We start from the raw sequence: 19,234 nt of genomic DNA on the forward strand, positions 1-19,234 counted from the left end.
GTTTGAGCCCTAGTTTTATCCGTCTCTGTAGTGGGGAGGCCAAGCTTTGGTCAGTGTGCCCCAGTGTAGCTGTGGCTAATGTAGCTCACCACCATCAGCGTATAAATGACTGAATGCAGTGTGAAGAGCTTTGACTTTACAAAGTGCTACACAAGTACAAACAATGACGGTCTGTAAAACATTTACGTATAAAAATCATGAGATGTGCTGTATTTTGGTTTATTTCTGGTCAATACAAATATTTCAATTAAACAAATAAAAAAAGACATTCTTAAATTATTAAAAGAATACAGAAGGATGGTTGAGCAAGCTCCTTTTATTAAAAAAGGCTTTTATATTACTAAAAAATAAATTAAAGTATATCTTATATCTGAAAATAAGTGAGTTAAATTTAAAAAATTTTGTTACTTGAAAAGGTAAACAAAAAAAGCTCCTCATATAAAATAGAAATAGAAATCCGTTTTAAAAGGGGAGAGAAGGAGAGGAAACAGTTTGTTGATGTAAAACACTGATGAGTGAATCCAGCTGAAGTTCAGGGAGGCGTTTCTCCCAGCGCCTGATGAGCCAGCCTCAGGTTCTCCCTGAGCTCCTCGGCCTCCTGCGCCGCTCTGGCCCTGAGGATGCTCAGCTCACTGTGCGCATCCTTGTACCTCTTCGTTGCATTCCTCTTGTCCTGCGATGAAACAGAAATACTTTAGTGTTCCTTACATGTTCTGTCTGCATGTTTAAGCTGTGTGTGATGCTCACCTTTACTGCTGCCTGCAGCTCATCCTTTAGAGACGCTACCTCCTGCTTCAGGCATTGAACCTCCGTCTCCTTCACGCGCATCGTGATCTGAAGAAAGGAAATAAAATTGGGGGAAAAAAGATGTGGTTTTCAGCACCAACTCAGGCTGAATTTTTCCACAGACTACAGGAATTCTTTCCTATTTTTGCTATTTTCTTATAGATCTGCTTCTGTGTTTGGGATAGCAATAACAATCAAAGCGAGAATACAAGGCAGACGACTTCAGAGGAATCGGTCCATCAATCTGGAAGATTAAGGACTCTGTACATCTCAGACTCCCAGGACTAAACCAATTCCTGTCATCTGTGGAAATGCTAAAATGACTCTGCAGCCGTTGGGTGAATCAGAGATGAGCGAGCAGATGAGTACAGGAAGCCGATGCGCCGCTTTATGTCATGGTGCTGAAACAATCTTATGTGCTTCTCCAGATCCGCTGACAGACCCCTACAGGAGAACCTAAAGCCTGCGGCCACCATGAACTAAAAGCTACAAGCTACGGAAATGATGAGTTTCAACAACATTTAATTTCTTTTGGGACCAAAAAGGATTTCTGAATTAAACTGAGATCAAATGCTGATCTGTGAGGCCAGATAATAACCCAGGATTTGTTCAACTTCACCTTATAATACGATTATACTACCTTAAAACACCAAATATTAATACAAATATGCTACCTATCCTTACCATTATACTACCTTATCATACATTATACTTAATTAAAACACCAATATGCTAAAAAGCTACATTATTGTACTACCTAAATACTCTTACACTAAGTAATAATACAATTATGCTACCATCAGACCATTTTTTATCATAATAGCATTTTAAAGAGGTTGCATTATTCTAAATAGTTTAAATACATAATACTAAATAATGATACTATATGTACTACCCAACAATACCATCATGTTACCTTTAATTACCATTATAAAACAAATATACTACCTAATACCATTATACTAGCTAATAATACACTTATACTACCTTGTGACATAATTTTACCACCTAACCAAACCAATTTACTACATTTTTAATACGTTTAACTCTGATTTGTTGCAGTTTATAGGAAACAGACTCATTGGTAGTTTTAAATGAATAATTCACCTCCATCTCGTACGCGTCCATCGTCTGACCCAGTGGCAGCTGGTCCTTTTTGGCCAGAGAACACAGTCTGGTGATCTCTGCCGCCAGGTGACCGCTCAGCTTCTGAAAAGGCAAACAAATTCAGCTCATTTTCCTTTATTGAAGTCTTAAAAACGTTCTTTATAAAAAACAAAATACTTGCAGTTTGTACTTATTTAGCTTTGCTCTTAGTGTTTATGTCTTTTACCGTGTTTTCTGACTCGTAAAATAAAATATTTTCTAAGATCTTTTTTTTCCTCCTCTAAAAAGGCCACAGCTGTACATCAACACTTTACTACCTTTTGTTCTTTAGATTTATGCTAAGATTTTCTACTAAAACTGCAGCGCTATATATATATATATATATATATATATATATATATATATATATATATATATATATATATATATATATATATATATATATATATATATATATATATATATATACACTATCGTTCAAAAGTTTGGGGTCACATTGAAATGTCCTTATTTTTGAAGGAAAAGCACTGTACTTTTCAACGAAGATAACTTTAAACTAGTCTTAACTTTAAAGAAATACACTCTATATATACATTGCTAATGTGGTTAATGACTATTCTAGCTGCAAATGTCTGGTTTTTGGTGCCAGCACAAACGGGCTACTGCGGGTACTACTTAATGAAGATGCCAGTTGGGGACCTGTGAGGCGTCTGTTTCTCAAACTAGAGACTCTAATGTACTTATCTTCTTGCTCAGCTGTGCAATGCGGCCTCCCACTTCTTTTTCTACTCTGGTTAGAGCCTGTTTGTGCTGTCCTCTGAAGGGAGTAGTACACACCGCTGTAGGAAATCTTCAATTTCTTAGCAATTTCTCACATGGAATAGCCTTCATTTCTAAGAACAGGAATAGACTGTCGAGTTTCAGATCAAAGTTCTCTTTTTCTGGCCATTTTGAGCCTTTAATTGAGCCCACTAATGTGATCAGAATCAGAATCAGAATCAAGTTTATTGCCAAGTAGGTTTGCACTTACAAGGAATTTGACTTGGTGTTGTTGGTGCAGACAAAAAACAAAACAAAATAGCAAAATAAGATAGAATATATATAAAATATATATACACACAGAAGCTATATACAAACAGTAGACTGTGCGTTAATGTAACGCAGAAATCCTGAATGGGGGAGAGAAACATTGTTCAGTGTCACGGGCGGGTCTTGGCCTTGTTGATAAGGCCGATAGCAGATGGGAAAAAACTGTTTTTGTGACGGGAGGTTCTGGTCCTGATGGACCGCAGCCTCCTGGCAGAGGGAAGTGACTGAAATAATCTGTGACTGGGGTGCCAGGGATCAGCCACAATCTTCCCTGCACGCCTCAGAGTCCTGGAGGCGTGCAGCTCCTGGAGAGATGGGAGATTGCAGCCAATCACCTTCTCTGCAGACCGGATGACACGCTGCAGTCTGCTCTTGTCCTTGGCGGTGGCACCAGCGTACCAGATGGTGATGGAGGAAGTGAGGATGGACTCAATGATGGAGGAGTAGAACTGCACCATCATTGTCCTGGGCAGGTTGAATTTCTTCAGCTGCCGCAGGAAGTACATCCTCTGCTGGGCTTTTTTGGTGAGGGGGTCGATGTTCAGCTCCCACTTTAGGTCCTGGGAGATGATAGTTCCCAGGAAGCGGAAAGACTCCACAGTGTCAATGGTGGAGTCACAGAGGGTGATGGGGGTAGCTGGGGCTGCGCTCTTTCTAAAGTCTACAACCAACTCAGCTGTTTTTAGAGCATTGAGCTCCAGGTTGTTCTCCCTGCACCAGGTCACCAGATGGTCAGCCTCCCACCTGTAGGCGGACTCGTCACCATCGGAGATCAGTCCGATGAGAGTGGTGTCGTCTGCGAACTTCAGGAGCTTGACAGACTGATGACTGGAGGTGCAGCTGTTGGTGTACAGGGAGAAGAGCAGAGGAGAAAGAACACAGCCCTGGGGGGAACCAGTGCTGATGAGCTGTGAGTCAGAGAACTGTGTTCCCAGCTTTACGTGCTGCTTCCTGTCCGATAGGAAGTCTGTGATCCACCTGCAGGTGGAGTCAGGCACACTTCTCCTGGAGCAGAGCTGGGATGATTGTGTTGAAGGCCGAGCTAAAGTCCACAAACAGGATCCTGGCGTAGGTTCCTGCGGAGTCCAGGTGCTGGAGAATGTGGTGAAGGGCCAGGTTGACATCGTCATCTACAGACCTGTTGGCTCTGTAGGCAAACTGGAAGGGGTCCAGGAGGGGGTCCGTGATTTCTTTCAGGTGTGACAGCACAAGACGCTCGAAGGACTTCATGACCACAGAGGTCAGGGCGACGGGTCTAAAGTCATTAAGTCCTGTGGTCCTTGGCTTCTTGGGGACAGGGATGATGGTGGAGGATTTAAAGCAGGCTGGCACGTGACATGTCGCCAGTGAGGTGTTAAAAATCTCTGTGAACACTGGAGACAGCTGGTCCGCACAGAGCTTCAAAGTGGATGGAGTGACAGAATCTGGTCCAGCAGCTTTCCGGGGGTTCTGTTTTTTGAAGATTTTGTTTACATCTTTCTCTTTTATGGAAAGAGTTGTCACCGAGGAGGAGGGGGTGGAGGTGATCTGTTGGGTGGTGTTGTGGGGGGTGGATGCATGACTGTCCCTTTGTCTGTCGAAACGACAGTAGAAGTTGTTCAGGTCGTTGGCTAACTGTCGGTCGTTCATGGAGTGGGGGGCTTTAGGCTTGTAGTTTGTTATCTGCCTAAGCCCTTTCCAGACAGAGGCAGAGTCGTTGGCAGAAAGATGGTTTTGCAGCTTCTCAGAGTACAGTCGTTTAGCCTCTTTCACCACCTTGCTAAACTTGTATTTTGCATCTTTGAATCTGCATTTATCTCCGCTCCTGAAGGCCTCTTCCTTGTCCAATCTTAGTCTTCTGAGCTTGCCAGTGAACCAGGGTTTATCATTATTGTAATTCACCCTGGTTCGTGTTGGAATACAGCAGTCCTCACAGAAGCTGATGTATGATGTCACAGCCTCTGTGAACTCATCCAGACTGTTGGTAGCAGCCCTGAAGACGTCCCAGTCAGTAGAACCCAAACACGCCTGAAGATCCTCCACAGCCTCACTGGTCCAATTCTTTGATTTCCTCACCACATGATGCTCCAGAAACTCAATCTGCTCAAAGGAAGGTCAGTTTTGTAGCTTCTGTAACGAGCTAAACTGTTTTCAGATGTGTGAACATGATTGCACAAGGGTTTTCTAATCATCAATTAGCCTCTGAGCCAATGAGCAAACACATTGTACCATAGAACACTGGAGTGATAGTTGCTGGAAATGGGCCTCTATACACCTATGTAGATATTGCACCAAAAACCAGACATTTGCAGCTAGAATAGTCATTTACCACATTAGCAATGTATAGAGTGTATTTCTTTAAAGTTAAGACTAGTTTAAAGTTATTTTCATAAAAGTAGAGTGCTTTTCCTTCAAAAATAAGGACATTTCAATGTGACCCCAAACTTTTGAACGATAGTGTATGTGTGTGTGTGTGTGTGAGTGTGTGTGTATAGGTTGGAGAGAGCGACGAAAACAGGACTAAATAGGAAATACCCTTCGTGTAAGTAAGCTGGGAAAGAAAACTCAGCCGTGGAGCTCCAGCTGCGATTATCTCTACAGCCTGATGGAGGGAATATTTTAATATGTGACCATCCGTGGTGCATCACTGTTAGGACTGAGTGTCCATGTCAGATCAGCTTATCATCTGTTGTCATGTTTGCCCTGCTTGTTGTCCATAATAGTGTCCAGTTTGAACCAGATCCACCGGACAGCCCGTCTCTTCCGCTAATGCAGGGTATTTGTTTTTATCTGGTGATAATCTGAGTTAGCATTTCTCTGTCAGAGCAGAAAAGGCGGACCAAGACACAAGGTTGATTGCTTCTCTGTCTGCTCTCATTCTCAAGAGAATTAATAATTTAAGTGCCACTACAATTATTTTTCCCAGATCTCCATGAGTTTCTGAGCTCATTCGCTGCTGTATATAACGCTTTAATCCGAAACACTTATATGATTCAAGAGGAAAGAAGAGACGTTTATGATGTCAGGTTCTAGTTTACAGATAGAGACAGAAAAATGACTAAAAGAAGCTGAGATAATGACAGATGAACCCAATGATAATCAGGGAGCAGCGAGGAAAGAGTCTGTCTCACCTGGTTCCTGCTCCTCAGGTCCTGGTTCTCCTGCTGACACTGACACAAGGCCTTTCTCTCTGCGTCCAGAGCCTGGACCAGATGTCCATTCTCCAGACACTTTAGGGAGAACTGCTGGGACAAAACATCCAGCTCCCGCTGGAAGGAGGCCAGCTCCTCCCTTTAAACACAGAGATTAGAATTAGCATCATAGGGTCAAATACTTGAGCTATTCTTCATGTTTTGTTGGTTTCCTTAGGGAATTGTGGAAATATGAGAATAGTGCCCTTCTTAAAACCTAACTTTTAGAGGAATGTTTCAACACATGAAGGTACTAGTTGTTTGTTTATTTATCCTAATGGATAAAAATATGTTTTTCTGAAAGATTTTAATAAAAAAAAAAAAAAAAAACAATCCACTGGACTTTGTTTCCAAGTTTGAAGACGTTTCGCTTCACATCCAGGAAGCTTTTATTTATGTTCTGGCTTAGAAAACATGCAAATTGAAACAGATGAACGGGTCTGCCCCTTTGGAATGGGGGTCATTCCTTCCTGCTATCATCGCAACCCCCACCCCCATAGAGGGGACAAAAAATCAATGCCTGTTCCAGCCAGGCCAACAATTCCCTCTAACGACCCCCTTTTGGAGACATAGACAGGTATGGGATTTTACAGGCTTACAAAGAACTCAAACAACCCTAATTCCAAAGGGGCAGACCCGTCCATCTGGTTAAACTTGCATGTTTTCTAGGCCAAAACAAGGCTGTGTTTTTGGTCCACCCTATAAAGCCTCAAACTCAATGCTAATTCTGATATTTTTTATTGAAAAAGCTTCCTGGATGGGAAGTGAAACGTCTTCAAACTTGGAAACAAAGTCTAGTGGATTGTTTTTTTTTTTTTTACTTTTTTGGAATGACTATGACCTGGATGAAAATCTTCACCAGATTCTAAAGATTATTGAGCTTTTTACTGGCAACTGAAAAAGTCTTTTGACTTCCTGAAGGAAAGAAGTTTGACTTTAAATGTTGTTAGGGTGAGAACTTGGGAGGTTTTTCTTCCCATCTCAAAGTTCTCTGAACAAAACTATTTATTTTAATCAAATTAATTCTGACAGCAAAGTCAGTCCCTCAACCTTCTCCCAGTCAGATGCGTTTTTACTCCTCTGTAAATGATTTAATGATTTGTTAAGCTGTCCCTTCAGTTTCTGTAGAGCAGCTACCTGTGCTGCCTGTGGATCTCCTCCAGCTGTATGTTTCCATCCGAGTTCTCCGTCTTGGTTCTCTGGATCTCCCTCTGTAGCTCCTCACGGTGAGCGTTTATGATCGCTTCGATTGCTGCAGGAGGAGAAGGAAGAGAGAGAGGGTTATTTGAGAATGGATTCTGATTTTTAGATTTAAATCCAAAGATATCTCACCGGTGGCAGTGGCTGAGCTCTCCTCCTCCAGCAGTCTCTCTCTTTCCAGCAGGAGGCGCTCCACCTCCTGCTGGTGCAGACGCTGCAGCTCCTCCACCACCCTCTCATGACAGTCCTCCATGGCGACCAGACCGCGCTCACATGTGGCCTGGAAACACAAACACACTCCAGTTCAGGTCAGTCTAAAGGCCTGATATTTAATCTAGATCATCCTTAAGTGGAGACCAGCAGGGGAAAATTTAATACACCAATGCTCACACACACACACACACACATATATATAGAAGATAAATACAGAGCTAAGCTGGTCTCTGCAGACGAAGGCTTCACAGAAACTGGAGATCAGAAATTATCCACAAAACCCTGATGAATGTTTCTGTGGTTTTTAATCTCTACTGTACGGCAGCAGATGAAGATTTAATTCATTTTCACAGAAATCAAATTTCCCCTTAAAGGTAAAGTGAATTATTTGAAAAGACCCGCCCTCTCCAATGCACATGAACATCGCTGTACCCTCTCCCGAGAGGGAACTTCTATTAAACGCGTGCACAAGCCCCTTTCTCCTAGTGCACTCTGTTTAAAAGTTGCTGTTTAAATCTCTCATACAAGCTTACTTTCTAAAAGATTTGCAATTTTTCCACTATGTCAGACTCTCCATCGGTAAGTGAAAACCTTTCGTACACATCACCAGAATGATTGATAATTAGGAGGGCCACTTATTTTGATGATCCACACTGAAGAAGAACATCCTCCACTGTAACTTTAACCTTTCAAACACTAAAATTCCAGCCTATGAAAAAAAGATTTGCTGAGAAAATCATTGAACAAGTTGAATCTAAACAGCTTTATGAAATTAAACTATTTGTAATCAGCATTTTTAAAATTCCCTCTTCAAATTTAGGTCTTTATTCTCTTAGCATATATTTAAGTTATTGCTCCAGCTTATTTAATGTAAGTTGATTAGAGCTGCAACTAATGATTATTTTGCAAATCGATTAATCTGTTGGATTAATAATCTGATAACTGAAGGTTCCTTACAAAGGACTTTTTTTCGAAGACTTTTTTGAAATTAAAGCAGGTGAAACCCAAACTTATCCACTTAAGGAGTTCTGGATAGACCATTAACGCACAGCCTAATGTGTATATAGTATATACAGGGTTCCTACAGCAAAAGGCAAGTTAAATTTAAGACTATTAAAGACTTTAATGCCACTTGAAATAAAAATTTAAGACCAAATTCACAAGAAACACAAGAAAAACCTGCTTGTGACAACTTAACCCAAAGGTTTATTTTGACATAAACCACTGCACTAATGTTTCAAATTTTGAAAAGCTTCCCATACAGGAAGAAAGCTAAAAACACACAAATGACAGATATATTTGAACAATTATTTAACTGAATTCACAAACTTTGTTTTAGCAGGGAACAAAACAAATCAGTTTTAAAGCCCCAACATAACCAGTGCTAAGTCTTTTTTGCAGCTATTTTTCTTTGTATGGTTTTCTTAGTATGTTTGATTTGGTGATAAGTGGAGGCGTTGCAGAGACAAGGGTGGAACTAAACTGAGAAATACCGGCTGTTTCTCTCTAACTCCATTTTGACGCTTTGTGTTTCGTGCTTCGCATGTGTGACTCCACTGCCTTAATTCCCATCGTTCTGAGCTTGAATGACTTCTTGCATAAATCCACTGAGCCTCATGTATGTTCCCTGGTTTTAGCCATGGAGGAAACTCTTGGCTGGAGACAATTTTGGTTACATTTTACACTTGCTCATATTTTCCAGACAAAAAGTAAATGGCGCATCCCAAATGTCCCGGCCGCAACAACGCTTTTATTGGTTCCGCTATCGGGACGGAACCCATAATGGCGAGCCGTTATTTTTTTTAAATAAAAAATAAAATAAAAAATGGTCAATTTTAATGTTTTATTTAGATTACAAAAATAAATTGTAATAAAAATAATCCTATTTATGATGTTTTAAAAATTAAGACCTACGAAAGACTGATTTAAGATATTTTAATATCAATTAAGGCCTTAGTTTTATTTTGAAAAATTCAATGCCTTTTAAGACTTTTTAAGGACCCGCGGGAACCCTGTATATAGCTATATACTATATATTGTATATAGCACATTGTGTGTTTTATAGTGTATATAACTATAGATTCTGTATCATGTATAAATATCTAATTTGTCTGCACCATTAACATCAAGTCAAATTCCTCGTAAGTACAAACATAGTTGACAATAAATCTTGAACAAATTGTATTTTTTCTCTTACATTTAAAATGTTTATTTTTTTACAGTTTGGGTATAATTACTGCTCTGGGTCGCTCTGTCAGCTAAAGGCATCTTTTACAGTCTCTGTATTCCAGTTAATGATTAATCGATTACTAAATTAGTTGACGATTTTTTCATTGATCAATTAATCTGATTAATTGTTTCAGCCCTGAAGTTGATTGCTGCAAAGTATCACACAAGCAAAACCATTTCCTCCCTCTCTCTACAAGCTAAGCGCTCGCTAAGAAGCTGAAGGGAGGCCTACAATGTTTGCGTTCAAAGCAGACATGTCCTCCTGATCCAGGTTTTGGACTCAGCCGGTGGGAGGAAAGAAAAGTCAACCACAGAGAACTGTTTGGAAACCCTGAACCTCCAAAAGGGAAGGGGAAACGCCTACCTTCAGCTTTTCTATCTCCCTCTCATGCTGCTCCTGCAGACTTCTCATCTTCTCCTCAGAATCCTCCCTCAGCTTCTCTCCTGAGACACGCAGCTGTTCCTCCAGCTCTTCCACTTTTAGCTTGAGTTCAGAGAGCCGCTGTGACTCCCGGCCAGCTTCCTCCTCATCTCTTTCTTCTGATGCTGCGACGGTTTGCAGTGCGGTCAGAGGGATTTCGCTCTCAGTCAGCTCCATGTCAGACGTCTCCTCCACATCAGAACTCTGTAGCTCTGTGTCTGTAAACGTTGAGGATCTTTCATCAGTCTGGCAGCCTGTGCTCATCCTGGGACTATCTGAGACAGACGCTTCCTCCAGGGTCGACAGTCTTGTTTTTAGCTCTTCGTTTTCCTCTGTGAGGCTGACACAGCTGGAACATCTTCTCCTCTCGTATTTGGACTGAAGCCTGCGTAGAAGGCAGCAGCAGAACGCTTGGGTGGCTGCAGAGTGAATGAAAGAAACTGACACAGGATGGGGAGATGAGTAAAAATCATAGAGTCTATCAGCTGCTGGCAGCAGTCTGTCGAGAGCAGAGCTGCTTCCAGAGGAGGAGGAGGAGGCCAGGAGGTGTAGTGAGGAGATCTTGGTCTGTGTAACAGCCTCCAGATTCTTCAGATGATCTTTTAAACCAGACCTACAGCTTCCCTCCTCTGTTCTGGTTTCAGAAGGTGCAGAACTTTCCTGTTTCGAGATAAAGTTTCCATCGTCCAAAGCTTTGCTCTCACATGTCCCTGCTTCACTGCCTCTCATCTCCTCCAGGTGAAGAAGCAGCTGTAGGCCTTCCAGCACCATCTGATCCTCCAACATCAACCCTTCCACCACCTCACACAGAAGCTCTCCTATCGGGTTCTTCAGCTGAGGCCGATCGTCCCTCAGTTTATCCAGGAGAGATCTCCAAAATGTTTCCTCCCACCTCAGCTGCCTCACCATGCCGGAACTCCCCTCCTCTTCTTCTGGTTCTCCGTTGAAGTCAAAAATTTCGATAAGCTCCAGTAGTGTCCTTAAAGCTTTCTGCCTCATTACTGCTCCTTCTATCACTTGCTGGATCTTTTCTTCAGCAGGAACAATCCGGCTCCTGTCTTCTTCTTCTTCCGCTTTCTCCTCAGCCAGCCTCCTGATGTCTGCCTCGGCCTCTGAAGCTCTTTGCAGATAAAGTTCTCCTGTTTCTTTCAGCTCCATGTTGTGGTTCTCCAGCTGCCTGCGGGTCAGCTCCGACTCTTCCAGCTGCCTCTGTAGCTCCATCACTTTGGCCTCTGTAGCATCCAGACTCTGAAGCAGCTCTGCCTTTTCTGCCCTGTGTTTGTTTTCTTCTTCTGCTAATCTGTTTGTGTCTGCTGCATTTTTTAGTTGCAGCAGCGCCTCCGTCTCCTTCAGGTTTTCCTCCAAAGAGGTGATCAGCATCTGAGCCTCCAGGAGCTCCTGGTTCCTCAGACTCAGCTGCCTCTCCAAGTCTTCCAGCTTCATCTTCTCCTGTTGTTCGACCTCAGGAAGGTGATGGGGCTCCGTGTATCGGCTGCCCAGCTCTACCTTCAGCCTCTCGATCTCACGGTCTGCCTCAGTCAGCTGGTTTACCATCTCCTGGTTGCGTTGGTTGAGAGCCTGGTTCTGACTGGTGAGCAGCTCAACCTCTTGGGAAAGCCTCTTCATTACAGACTGGTCTGTAGCAACAGGGCTCTCACGGATGTCTCTCCCTACAGGTTTTTCTGGTACAAAAAACTGTTGGGAATCACAGTCTGAGCCTAATGAAGGTGATTTAGCATGTGGTTCCCTCTGACACAATCGATCCAAATCATTTATGTCTTTTAGTGGCTTTAAATGTAGATCTGCTGGGTGGAAGACTGCTTCAGATAAGATCGAAGGGTCCTGCTGGAGAAAAACAGAAGGAAAGGAGAAACTCAGATAGCAAGCAGGAATATTTCACCAACAGCTGATTATGATGGCTGCTAAATTCTTCAAAGAGATATTAACATTGATCCATAGCAGAGTTAGACATAAAAAAACTGATTTAATCTGGATATACTGTAAGTCTTTCACATCTTATAGACTTTCCTGCATTTGTTCATGTTAAAACTGGAATTTGCAAAGACAGATCAATACAGATAAAGTTTCATTGGAAAATTAAAATAATTACAAATTCTAAAAACTAAAGCATGTATTAATATTCAACCCATTTACTCTAATATCCTTAAAAAAAATTCAGGTTAACCAATTTCCGTTATTTGGTTAATTAATAGAACTATTACCTGAGAGTAACTAAAGTTTCTATAAAAAAATTCATAAAAAAAAAAAAAAAATCCATAGGACATGTAGAGATATGCAGAATAGAAATATTGATTTGACTGATAAATTGAAAAATAAAGTATATAAATACATTTCTTTTAAATATGGCCGACAGGTCCAAAATGCATAAAGATTTACTTCTTGTTAACAAAGCCAATATTAACATGAATGGATTCTGCACCAATAGGAATAGCAGTTTGAACTCAATAGTAGTTTGGAGTCAGGTGACTTGGAGCTCAGATGTTTCCAGATCCTAGTAGCTCCATGACAGAGCTGAGAAATGGCTTCTCCTCAGCTTTAAATTTCTCAGATTCAACCCAAAAAAGAAGCAACTGCAGGTGAGCATCGCTCACATTTCTGAAAGTAGGTGGCGACTTAAGGAAGCAAAAGGAGCTCAGAAGATATGTGGAGGTTTCTGCTTGTCTGATGAACAGGTAAATTGCATGTTTGGTTTAGAATTAACATTAAACTAGCAGCTATCATCTTCAGATTGAATTAACTTCTGAGAGATTTAATGTCAGAATGCAAAAGCCTCTGAGGTTTGTTAGAGAAGATAAAAAATACATATTTTTAGGACCAAGGGACCCAGCAGATGGGTCGGGGAGAAAGTTGTGGAGGTTTAAAAGCAGGATTAGATCATAAAACAATATCCTGAGGCTTGTTCAATCCATTGTCTAAAAATGGACACAGGATGGAGCTGTAAACCTTGACTGGTTAATAAAGACTACATTTGGTCTTCATTAAAGAAGTAAAAAAATCAATTGGCAGGACAAATATATTTATACTCAGAGCTATGCCACGGTGGTGGCAGCATCATGCTGTGTAGATTTGTTTTCTTTTGTTGAGCTAAATAGAGGACAGTCCTGGAGTAAAAGCTCTTAGTTGCAGAAGAAAACGTTAAACTTGGGTGAAGCTTCCCTCTCCAGCAGACGATGACCCTGAACATACAGCCAGAATAAAGTGGTGTAGTTTAGATCAGGGCGCAATAATGAGTCAGAGCGGACCAGTGAAAGTCAAGATCTATATCCAGTGACAAAAGTGAGATAAGACAATATGAATGATGACCATAGATGATTTCCATCTAAGCCGACTCACTTTAAAATATTAAGCAAACATTTTAGTTTCCAGATGTGTGAAGATAAAGGAGACGATACTAAACAACTCAAAGTTGCAGCTGCGGCAAAAGGAGGTTTGGCTGAACATAAGCCAAATTTTGTATGTTTGCATTTATATAAAAAGCCTTTGAGAACCATTTACCAACTGCCTCCCTCAACAGAATAATCACACAAATAAAATTCAGCAAAGTAACATGATCTGTATCTGTATCTGTGGGAAACAAAAGGATTCTAACTAAATTCAAATCTCTGTTGGATAATGTCCCCCCCCATGCCTGAAGCTGGTGCTGAAATGGACAGCTCCTTCAGTGACAGACTGCTGCACCTTAAATGCACCAGGGAGCATTATCACAGATCCTTCCTCCCAGCAGCTGGAAGACTTTATAACCACCAATGTTTCCAACAACTTCAATACGTTTTTACATTCATGCTGATTTTTTTCAGTTTCTCTCTTAGTCATTTACATAACATGCTGCTGTCATTTTTTGCACATCTCTGGTGTTGCTGCTATTTTAACATATCCATTACTGCAAAAATGTCCACAGCTGTTTATTGATTATTTATTCTTTAGATGACAGTATTTATATTTGTAAAAAAAAACTGTACAGTACAGTATTTTATTTGTTTATTTTCTCAACTTTGTCACTTATTCTGTTATTTTTATACACTTTTTAAGTTCCAAATTGTGTGACCACTTTTGCTATAACCTTTTGATGCTGTAACACCAAAATGTCCCCATTGTGGTACATTAAAGAGCTTTTCTATTCTATAACAGAAAGTGACAGGGTTCTGTATCTACTGACCTGTTTCAGACACAATCCGGCTGCTCTGAGCTGAGCTTCCAGTTGGAGTCTGTGGCGCTCCGAATCGGCCAGCTGGGATTTCAGCTCATCGACCTCCAACAGCAGACATTATACAATCAAGACACAGCAATAATGAAGGAAAAGTAACAAGAGGAGAAATAGGATCACATCTTAAACATATCTGATCTTTTTAATGTTGTGCAGGTCGGTCCCTCAGAGAGACTGAAGACAGCACGTTAGCTTATCATGAATGTTTTAACTTTTCAACATTTGCTAAAACAGCAGCTCAGTTTTAAATCTGGGCTCCAGCTGGATGGTAAACTGGCGATCAGAAAAGCTGAACCAATCAGAAGGAAGTACCTAAAGCACCATGCTACACTTTATACAGCTACTGTAGGTACACTGAGCTTCCACTCACCACCTTCCTGCAGCCCTGCAGCTGCTTCTCCACCTCCAGAGTATCCCTGTCCTCAGCAGACAGCATGACCGTCCTCTCTGGTCTCAGCCTGGTGCTCTCCACCTGCCTCCAGCACTCTGCTATCTTCTCCTCCATTTTCCTCTGGGACTTTGGACTCAGGGCCTTCACGGCGCCGTCTTCTGCTTTCTGGGTCTCCCCTTTGCCCAGAGGGAAGCCCAACAAGCTCTCGTACCTCTTCCTCCTCTCCTCCCGCCTCCTCCGTCTCTCCAGATCACCCAGCTCTGGAGAGTGGTCGGTGTTCGCCGTCGCCTGGTTCTCACCTTCGTTCTGTCTTTCCAGAACACTCCTGGATTTGGGGGGGTGGTCTTTAATTGCAGGAACGTTGTTGGTTGCAGAGTCCTGCGTCACATCTGGCTTGGGGATGACCTCAGGCGGGCTGGAGGGAATGTGGCGGCCAGGTAAGCTGAGGATATGGAACAAAAAGGTGGTGAGAAGAGCTGTAGGCAGAATACAGAGGCTAGAGAAGTGATGCACAGAGAGGTGAGAACGTTGGTACTTTAAAAAGACTAAATATAGAAAACATTTCTACTTTAAGGACAAGCAATTCCTTTAACTTTGTTTTTTTAAATCCTTTGATTAGAGCAGAGGATTATAAACCTTGTTTTTGTTTTAGAAAACTGTTACCATGATGGTTAATATTTGGTAATCATTAAAGCTTTAAGCCATAGACCTACAACATTAAAAGTGTTCCTAGGTCTCCCTATATCAGTTGAACTCCTAGTTGCAAGTAAAAAAAACCAGTGAGCTTAACGAGGGAGGCATCTGTTGTTTCTCTCTTATTAAGGTGAATGTTGGAATTGGACCGACACAAAGATGGCATAACACAAAGGTTGAGAGCTCACTCGGTTACGTCTGGTGCCTTGGCTGGATGCACGTTCTTCATCAGGGCTTGGATCCAGTTCCTGCGTATTCCTGCAGTCATGGCAGACAGCGTGTAGACCGACCTCTGAGTCTATGAGATTCAAAGAGGACATTTATACACTTTAGCAACAGCTTCACTTTGGACTCTTGTGTTTATAGCCCCTCATAGCGTAGTCTTACGTGGATCTGAAAGCCGTAGTTTCTCTGGACCCGATACTCGGACACGCTGTAACACTTTGTTAGGTCGATTTCTCCTTCAAGGTTTGAAGACTGAAACGAAAAGAGAAACTTTTAGGTCTTAAATACTTTGGATTATTGGTTTTTTCTGCTCTAACATGAACGTACCTCCTCTGCCAGTGAGTCCTTGTAGTATCTCAAACTGGTCATTGACAGAACAAACCAGTATTTCTTCCACTAGAGGGAAGCAAAGAACATCCAAAAAGCTCAATCACTGTGGAAACCTTTCTCAGGACAACTGAAATTTGTTAATTTTTTTTTTCTGAATTTACCTCCTCATCATCTTCATCAAGCTTCATCATCCAGCCTTTCTTGAAATTCAATAAATCTGGCTGAAAAGATGAAGAAAACAAGTTTAAATAAAAATGAGAATACATTAAAAAGCATTCAGTATTTATTTTCCTAATCTTCAAAGATTTCAACTGAGAATAAATTGCATTGACAAAAAGTAGACAATGCATATGCCATAAGTGGGCATGTTGCAGGTGATCTACAAAGACACGTGTGCAATGGACAAACGGTGCAAACTACCGTAGTTTGGTTCTGGCACATTTAAATAAGTATATTGGATGAGTTACAGTTTAAGAGAGGTCATAAAAAAGATGAAGCTTTAAGCCAGAGATGGAGATAATAATGAACCATTATCAAAAGAGAAAATAATTATTATGGATATCCAGATCTAATATTAATATCAGTCTGATATCAGCCAAAAAATTAATATCTGCCTGAATCTAAATCTCAGATGGAAACACTCTGCTTCTATCCGCTTCTCTGTACATTTTCTGTGACCATTTGCTAAATAATGATGAGTTATTAAAATTACTTTCAATTCAATTAAATTCATTTTCACATGGGGCGACAGTGGCGTTGGATGTAGGAGTTTGCCCTGAAATCGAAGGGTTGACGGTTCAAGCCCCGACTTCGACTTTCAGTGTCGTTGTGTCCTTGGGCAAGACACTTCACCTGCATTGTCTACTGATGGTGGTCAGAGGGCCCGGTGGCGCCAGTGTACGGCAGCCCCGCTTCTGTCAGTGAGCCCCAGGGCAGCTGTGGCTACAATGTAGCTTGCCACCATCAGTGTCACTTTTAATTAAATTCCGTTTTATTACATATCTGTTTATTAATGCAGCTGCGATTCACAAAACGTTATCATGAGGTCCTTTACAGAGACAATTCAATCAGATCCTAGTTTTCTTTCTAAAGATCAGTTGTTCTCATGTATACTGATGGATCCCACTGTTCTCTGTTTGAGAAACATCACTTGATTGAAGTTTTCTAATATTTCACACAACAAAATTAGTAATAAAACTTTGTATGATTTTTTACTGATGTTGGTCACTACTATACAAACATTGTATCGACACACTCCTGATAATAATAATTATAATAATAATGAATATTATGAATAGTAATCATAGAATCTCAAACTGATACAATGCCCAGATGACTGAGAATTTAGCCAGGCTGCAAAAGTTTAATTTAAAAGAATATTATCTAGAAGCCGCGGCCAGATTAGGTCCTAAACTGCAGGACTTACCTCCACACCCTCCATCTGCTTGACCTAATTTATTGAAAATCAAGGTAGACCAAAAATAATTTCCTAAAACATTAATGAGCTTAGTGCAAGTTGCTAGGGACAATTGAGGGAGAAAATTAAGTCCAACTTACTTCAACTTAGAGGGGTAAATTCTTTCAGTAATCTTTTTTTTATAGGTCTGGTTTAAAAAAAAAAAAAAAAAACAGTTTTTCCCTACTAATATTATTCTACTATTATTTCTGACAGTCCAGATCTGTTGATATGCATATAGACTCCATCATGTCAATTCTATCAATGATTCAGAAATATTTGCAGGTGAATTTCCAACACATTTTCAAATGTGCTAAACATAGACACAAAAACTGCGACTGCTTTTAATTCTTGGCACGATAAACTGCTTTGTGAGTGGTTTGTTTTTACACTTATATGCTGCAATTCATTTTCACCATTAGCTCATTAAAACTTGTTGCTGCAGAGAAAAAAATGTCCTCTGCATTTTTATTAAGGCAGATGTAAGAAGCTGTGCTCACTTGTTCTGCTTATTTGCACCTGGTATGAGGATCAGCTTTGTGCGCTCTATTCAGGTTGCATGTTTTCTATCCACACAAACCTTTTGTAAATCAGGCCTTTAGTTTGATCTTGGTTTTGGTGAATAGAATCAGAGATGCACTAAAGAGAAAAAAATCTTACAACAGAGAGACTTCTGGGAAATTCTGATCCTTTTACTCCTTCATTTGAGGGATGTGTCAGGGCAGCTGACAGGACACTTTTGGAATGATGCCTAGTTGATCTAGATCCAACCTCAGAAGGAACCATGTGGCTGAATGTATTTCAGCAAAATTGCTGCACTTTATGTTTTCCAGCTTTAAACCTGCAAAGTTTATTCTGTTTAGGAGGTATTGGTCCTCTGAGTTCAGGCAAAAAGATCTGCATAGCTGACATAGACAGAGAAAAGTAACATAGACGGAGAAAAGATGGCGGAATTTGGTATTAGCCATTAAGCAATTTATCTTTTCCAAACATGAACTATTAAATAATGAATGTCCCAAAATTGCTAATTTTCTTCCACACATAATATGCAGGATGGCTGTGCCTATTCGGGACGTTTTCTTTCTAATTTCAAGGCTCTAAATATGGTTTTTAGGGTGGATTTTAGTTGACTACAGAAGTCCCTGATTTACAACCTGATTTTAATGAATCTAAAATCTTTTCTTGAGAAGGAGCTGGTCATAAAAAACTGACTGGAATCATTTTTGAATTAGTCTTAGTTTCGGGAAAAGGTGGAAGGTTCCTCAAGACTGGACAGCTAACTGCTTTACAATTAAAGTTTTGGAGATTTGAGAAGCTTCTGTCAATTTTAAATTCCTCAACCAGAACTATCGCACGTCAAGTGAATGCACAAAGTTTTACTTTAATCTTGATTAATATTATAAATCAGGGCATGAAAAAGACTGAGATAAATAAATCTGAAATGTTTTAAAACTTTAAGACCCTGCAGAAATCCTGTTTTATTTCAATCATTTTTAAAAAGTAAACTTATTTCGACAAAGATTCTTAAGACAAACCCTTGTTATAGATTTTATTTAAATAATTTGTATTAAGAGGATTTGCTTTAAATTATATTAATGATGTTTTAAAGATGTCTGGTCTTTGCATCCACAGAACCAAAACCAAACAGAGAAGCAATGTTAAGTTTTTATGCTCTACTAAACTGGATGAAACTCAAAGA

The 19,234-nt window shown here is 40.5% G+C and overlaps 1 protein-coding gene across 2 annotated transcripts in view; it reads right to left on the reverse strand.

Moving 5' to 3' along the window:
- Positions 1-209: 209 nt before the first annotated feature.
- Positions 210-19,234, reverse strand: part of LOC119781905 (myosin phosphatase Rho-interacting protein-like) — a 52,490-nt gene continuing 33,465 nt past the window's right edge. The window contains exons 10-22 of one of the 2 annotated variants that reach the window (XM_038282557.1): positions 16,241-16,300; positions 16,077-16,145; positions 15,912-16,001; positions 15,713-15,822; positions 14,811-15,273; positions 14,393-14,485; positions 10,159-12,057; positions 7,485-7,632; positions 7,290-7,404; positions 6,093-6,252; positions 1,894-1,995; positions 748-834; positions 210-673 (exon numbers count right to left, since the gene is read on the reverse strand). In XM_038282557.1, coding sequence (XP_038138485.1) covers positions 533-673; positions 748-834; positions 1,894-1,995; positions 6,093-6,252; positions 7,290-7,404; positions 7,485-7,632; positions 10,159-12,057; positions 14,393-14,485; positions 14,811-15,273; positions 15,713-15,822; positions 15,912-16,001; positions 16,077-16,145; positions 16,241-16,300 — 3,537 coding nt within the window. In that variant the 3' untranslated portion in view covers positions 210-532. Of the gene's footprint in view, positions 674-747; positions 835-1,893; positions 1,996-6,092; positions 6,253-7,289; positions 7,405-7,484; positions 7,633-10,158; positions 12,061-14,392; positions 14,486-14,810; positions 15,274-15,712; positions 15,823-15,911; positions 16,002-16,076; positions 16,146-16,240; positions 16,301-19,234 lie in introns of both variants that reach the window. The other variant, XM_038282549.1, reaches the window with a different exon arrangement.

This window comes from Cyprinodon tularosa, unplaced genomic scaffold (assembly GCF_016077235.1).
Source record: "Cyprinodon tularosa strain WSP-4 unplaced genomic scaffold, ASM1607723v1 ctg104, whole genome shotgun sequence".
Classification (NCBI taxonomy): domain Eukaryota; kingdom Metazoa; phylum Chordata; class Actinopteri; order Cyprinodontiformes; family Cyprinodontidae; genus Cyprinodon; species Cyprinodon tularosa.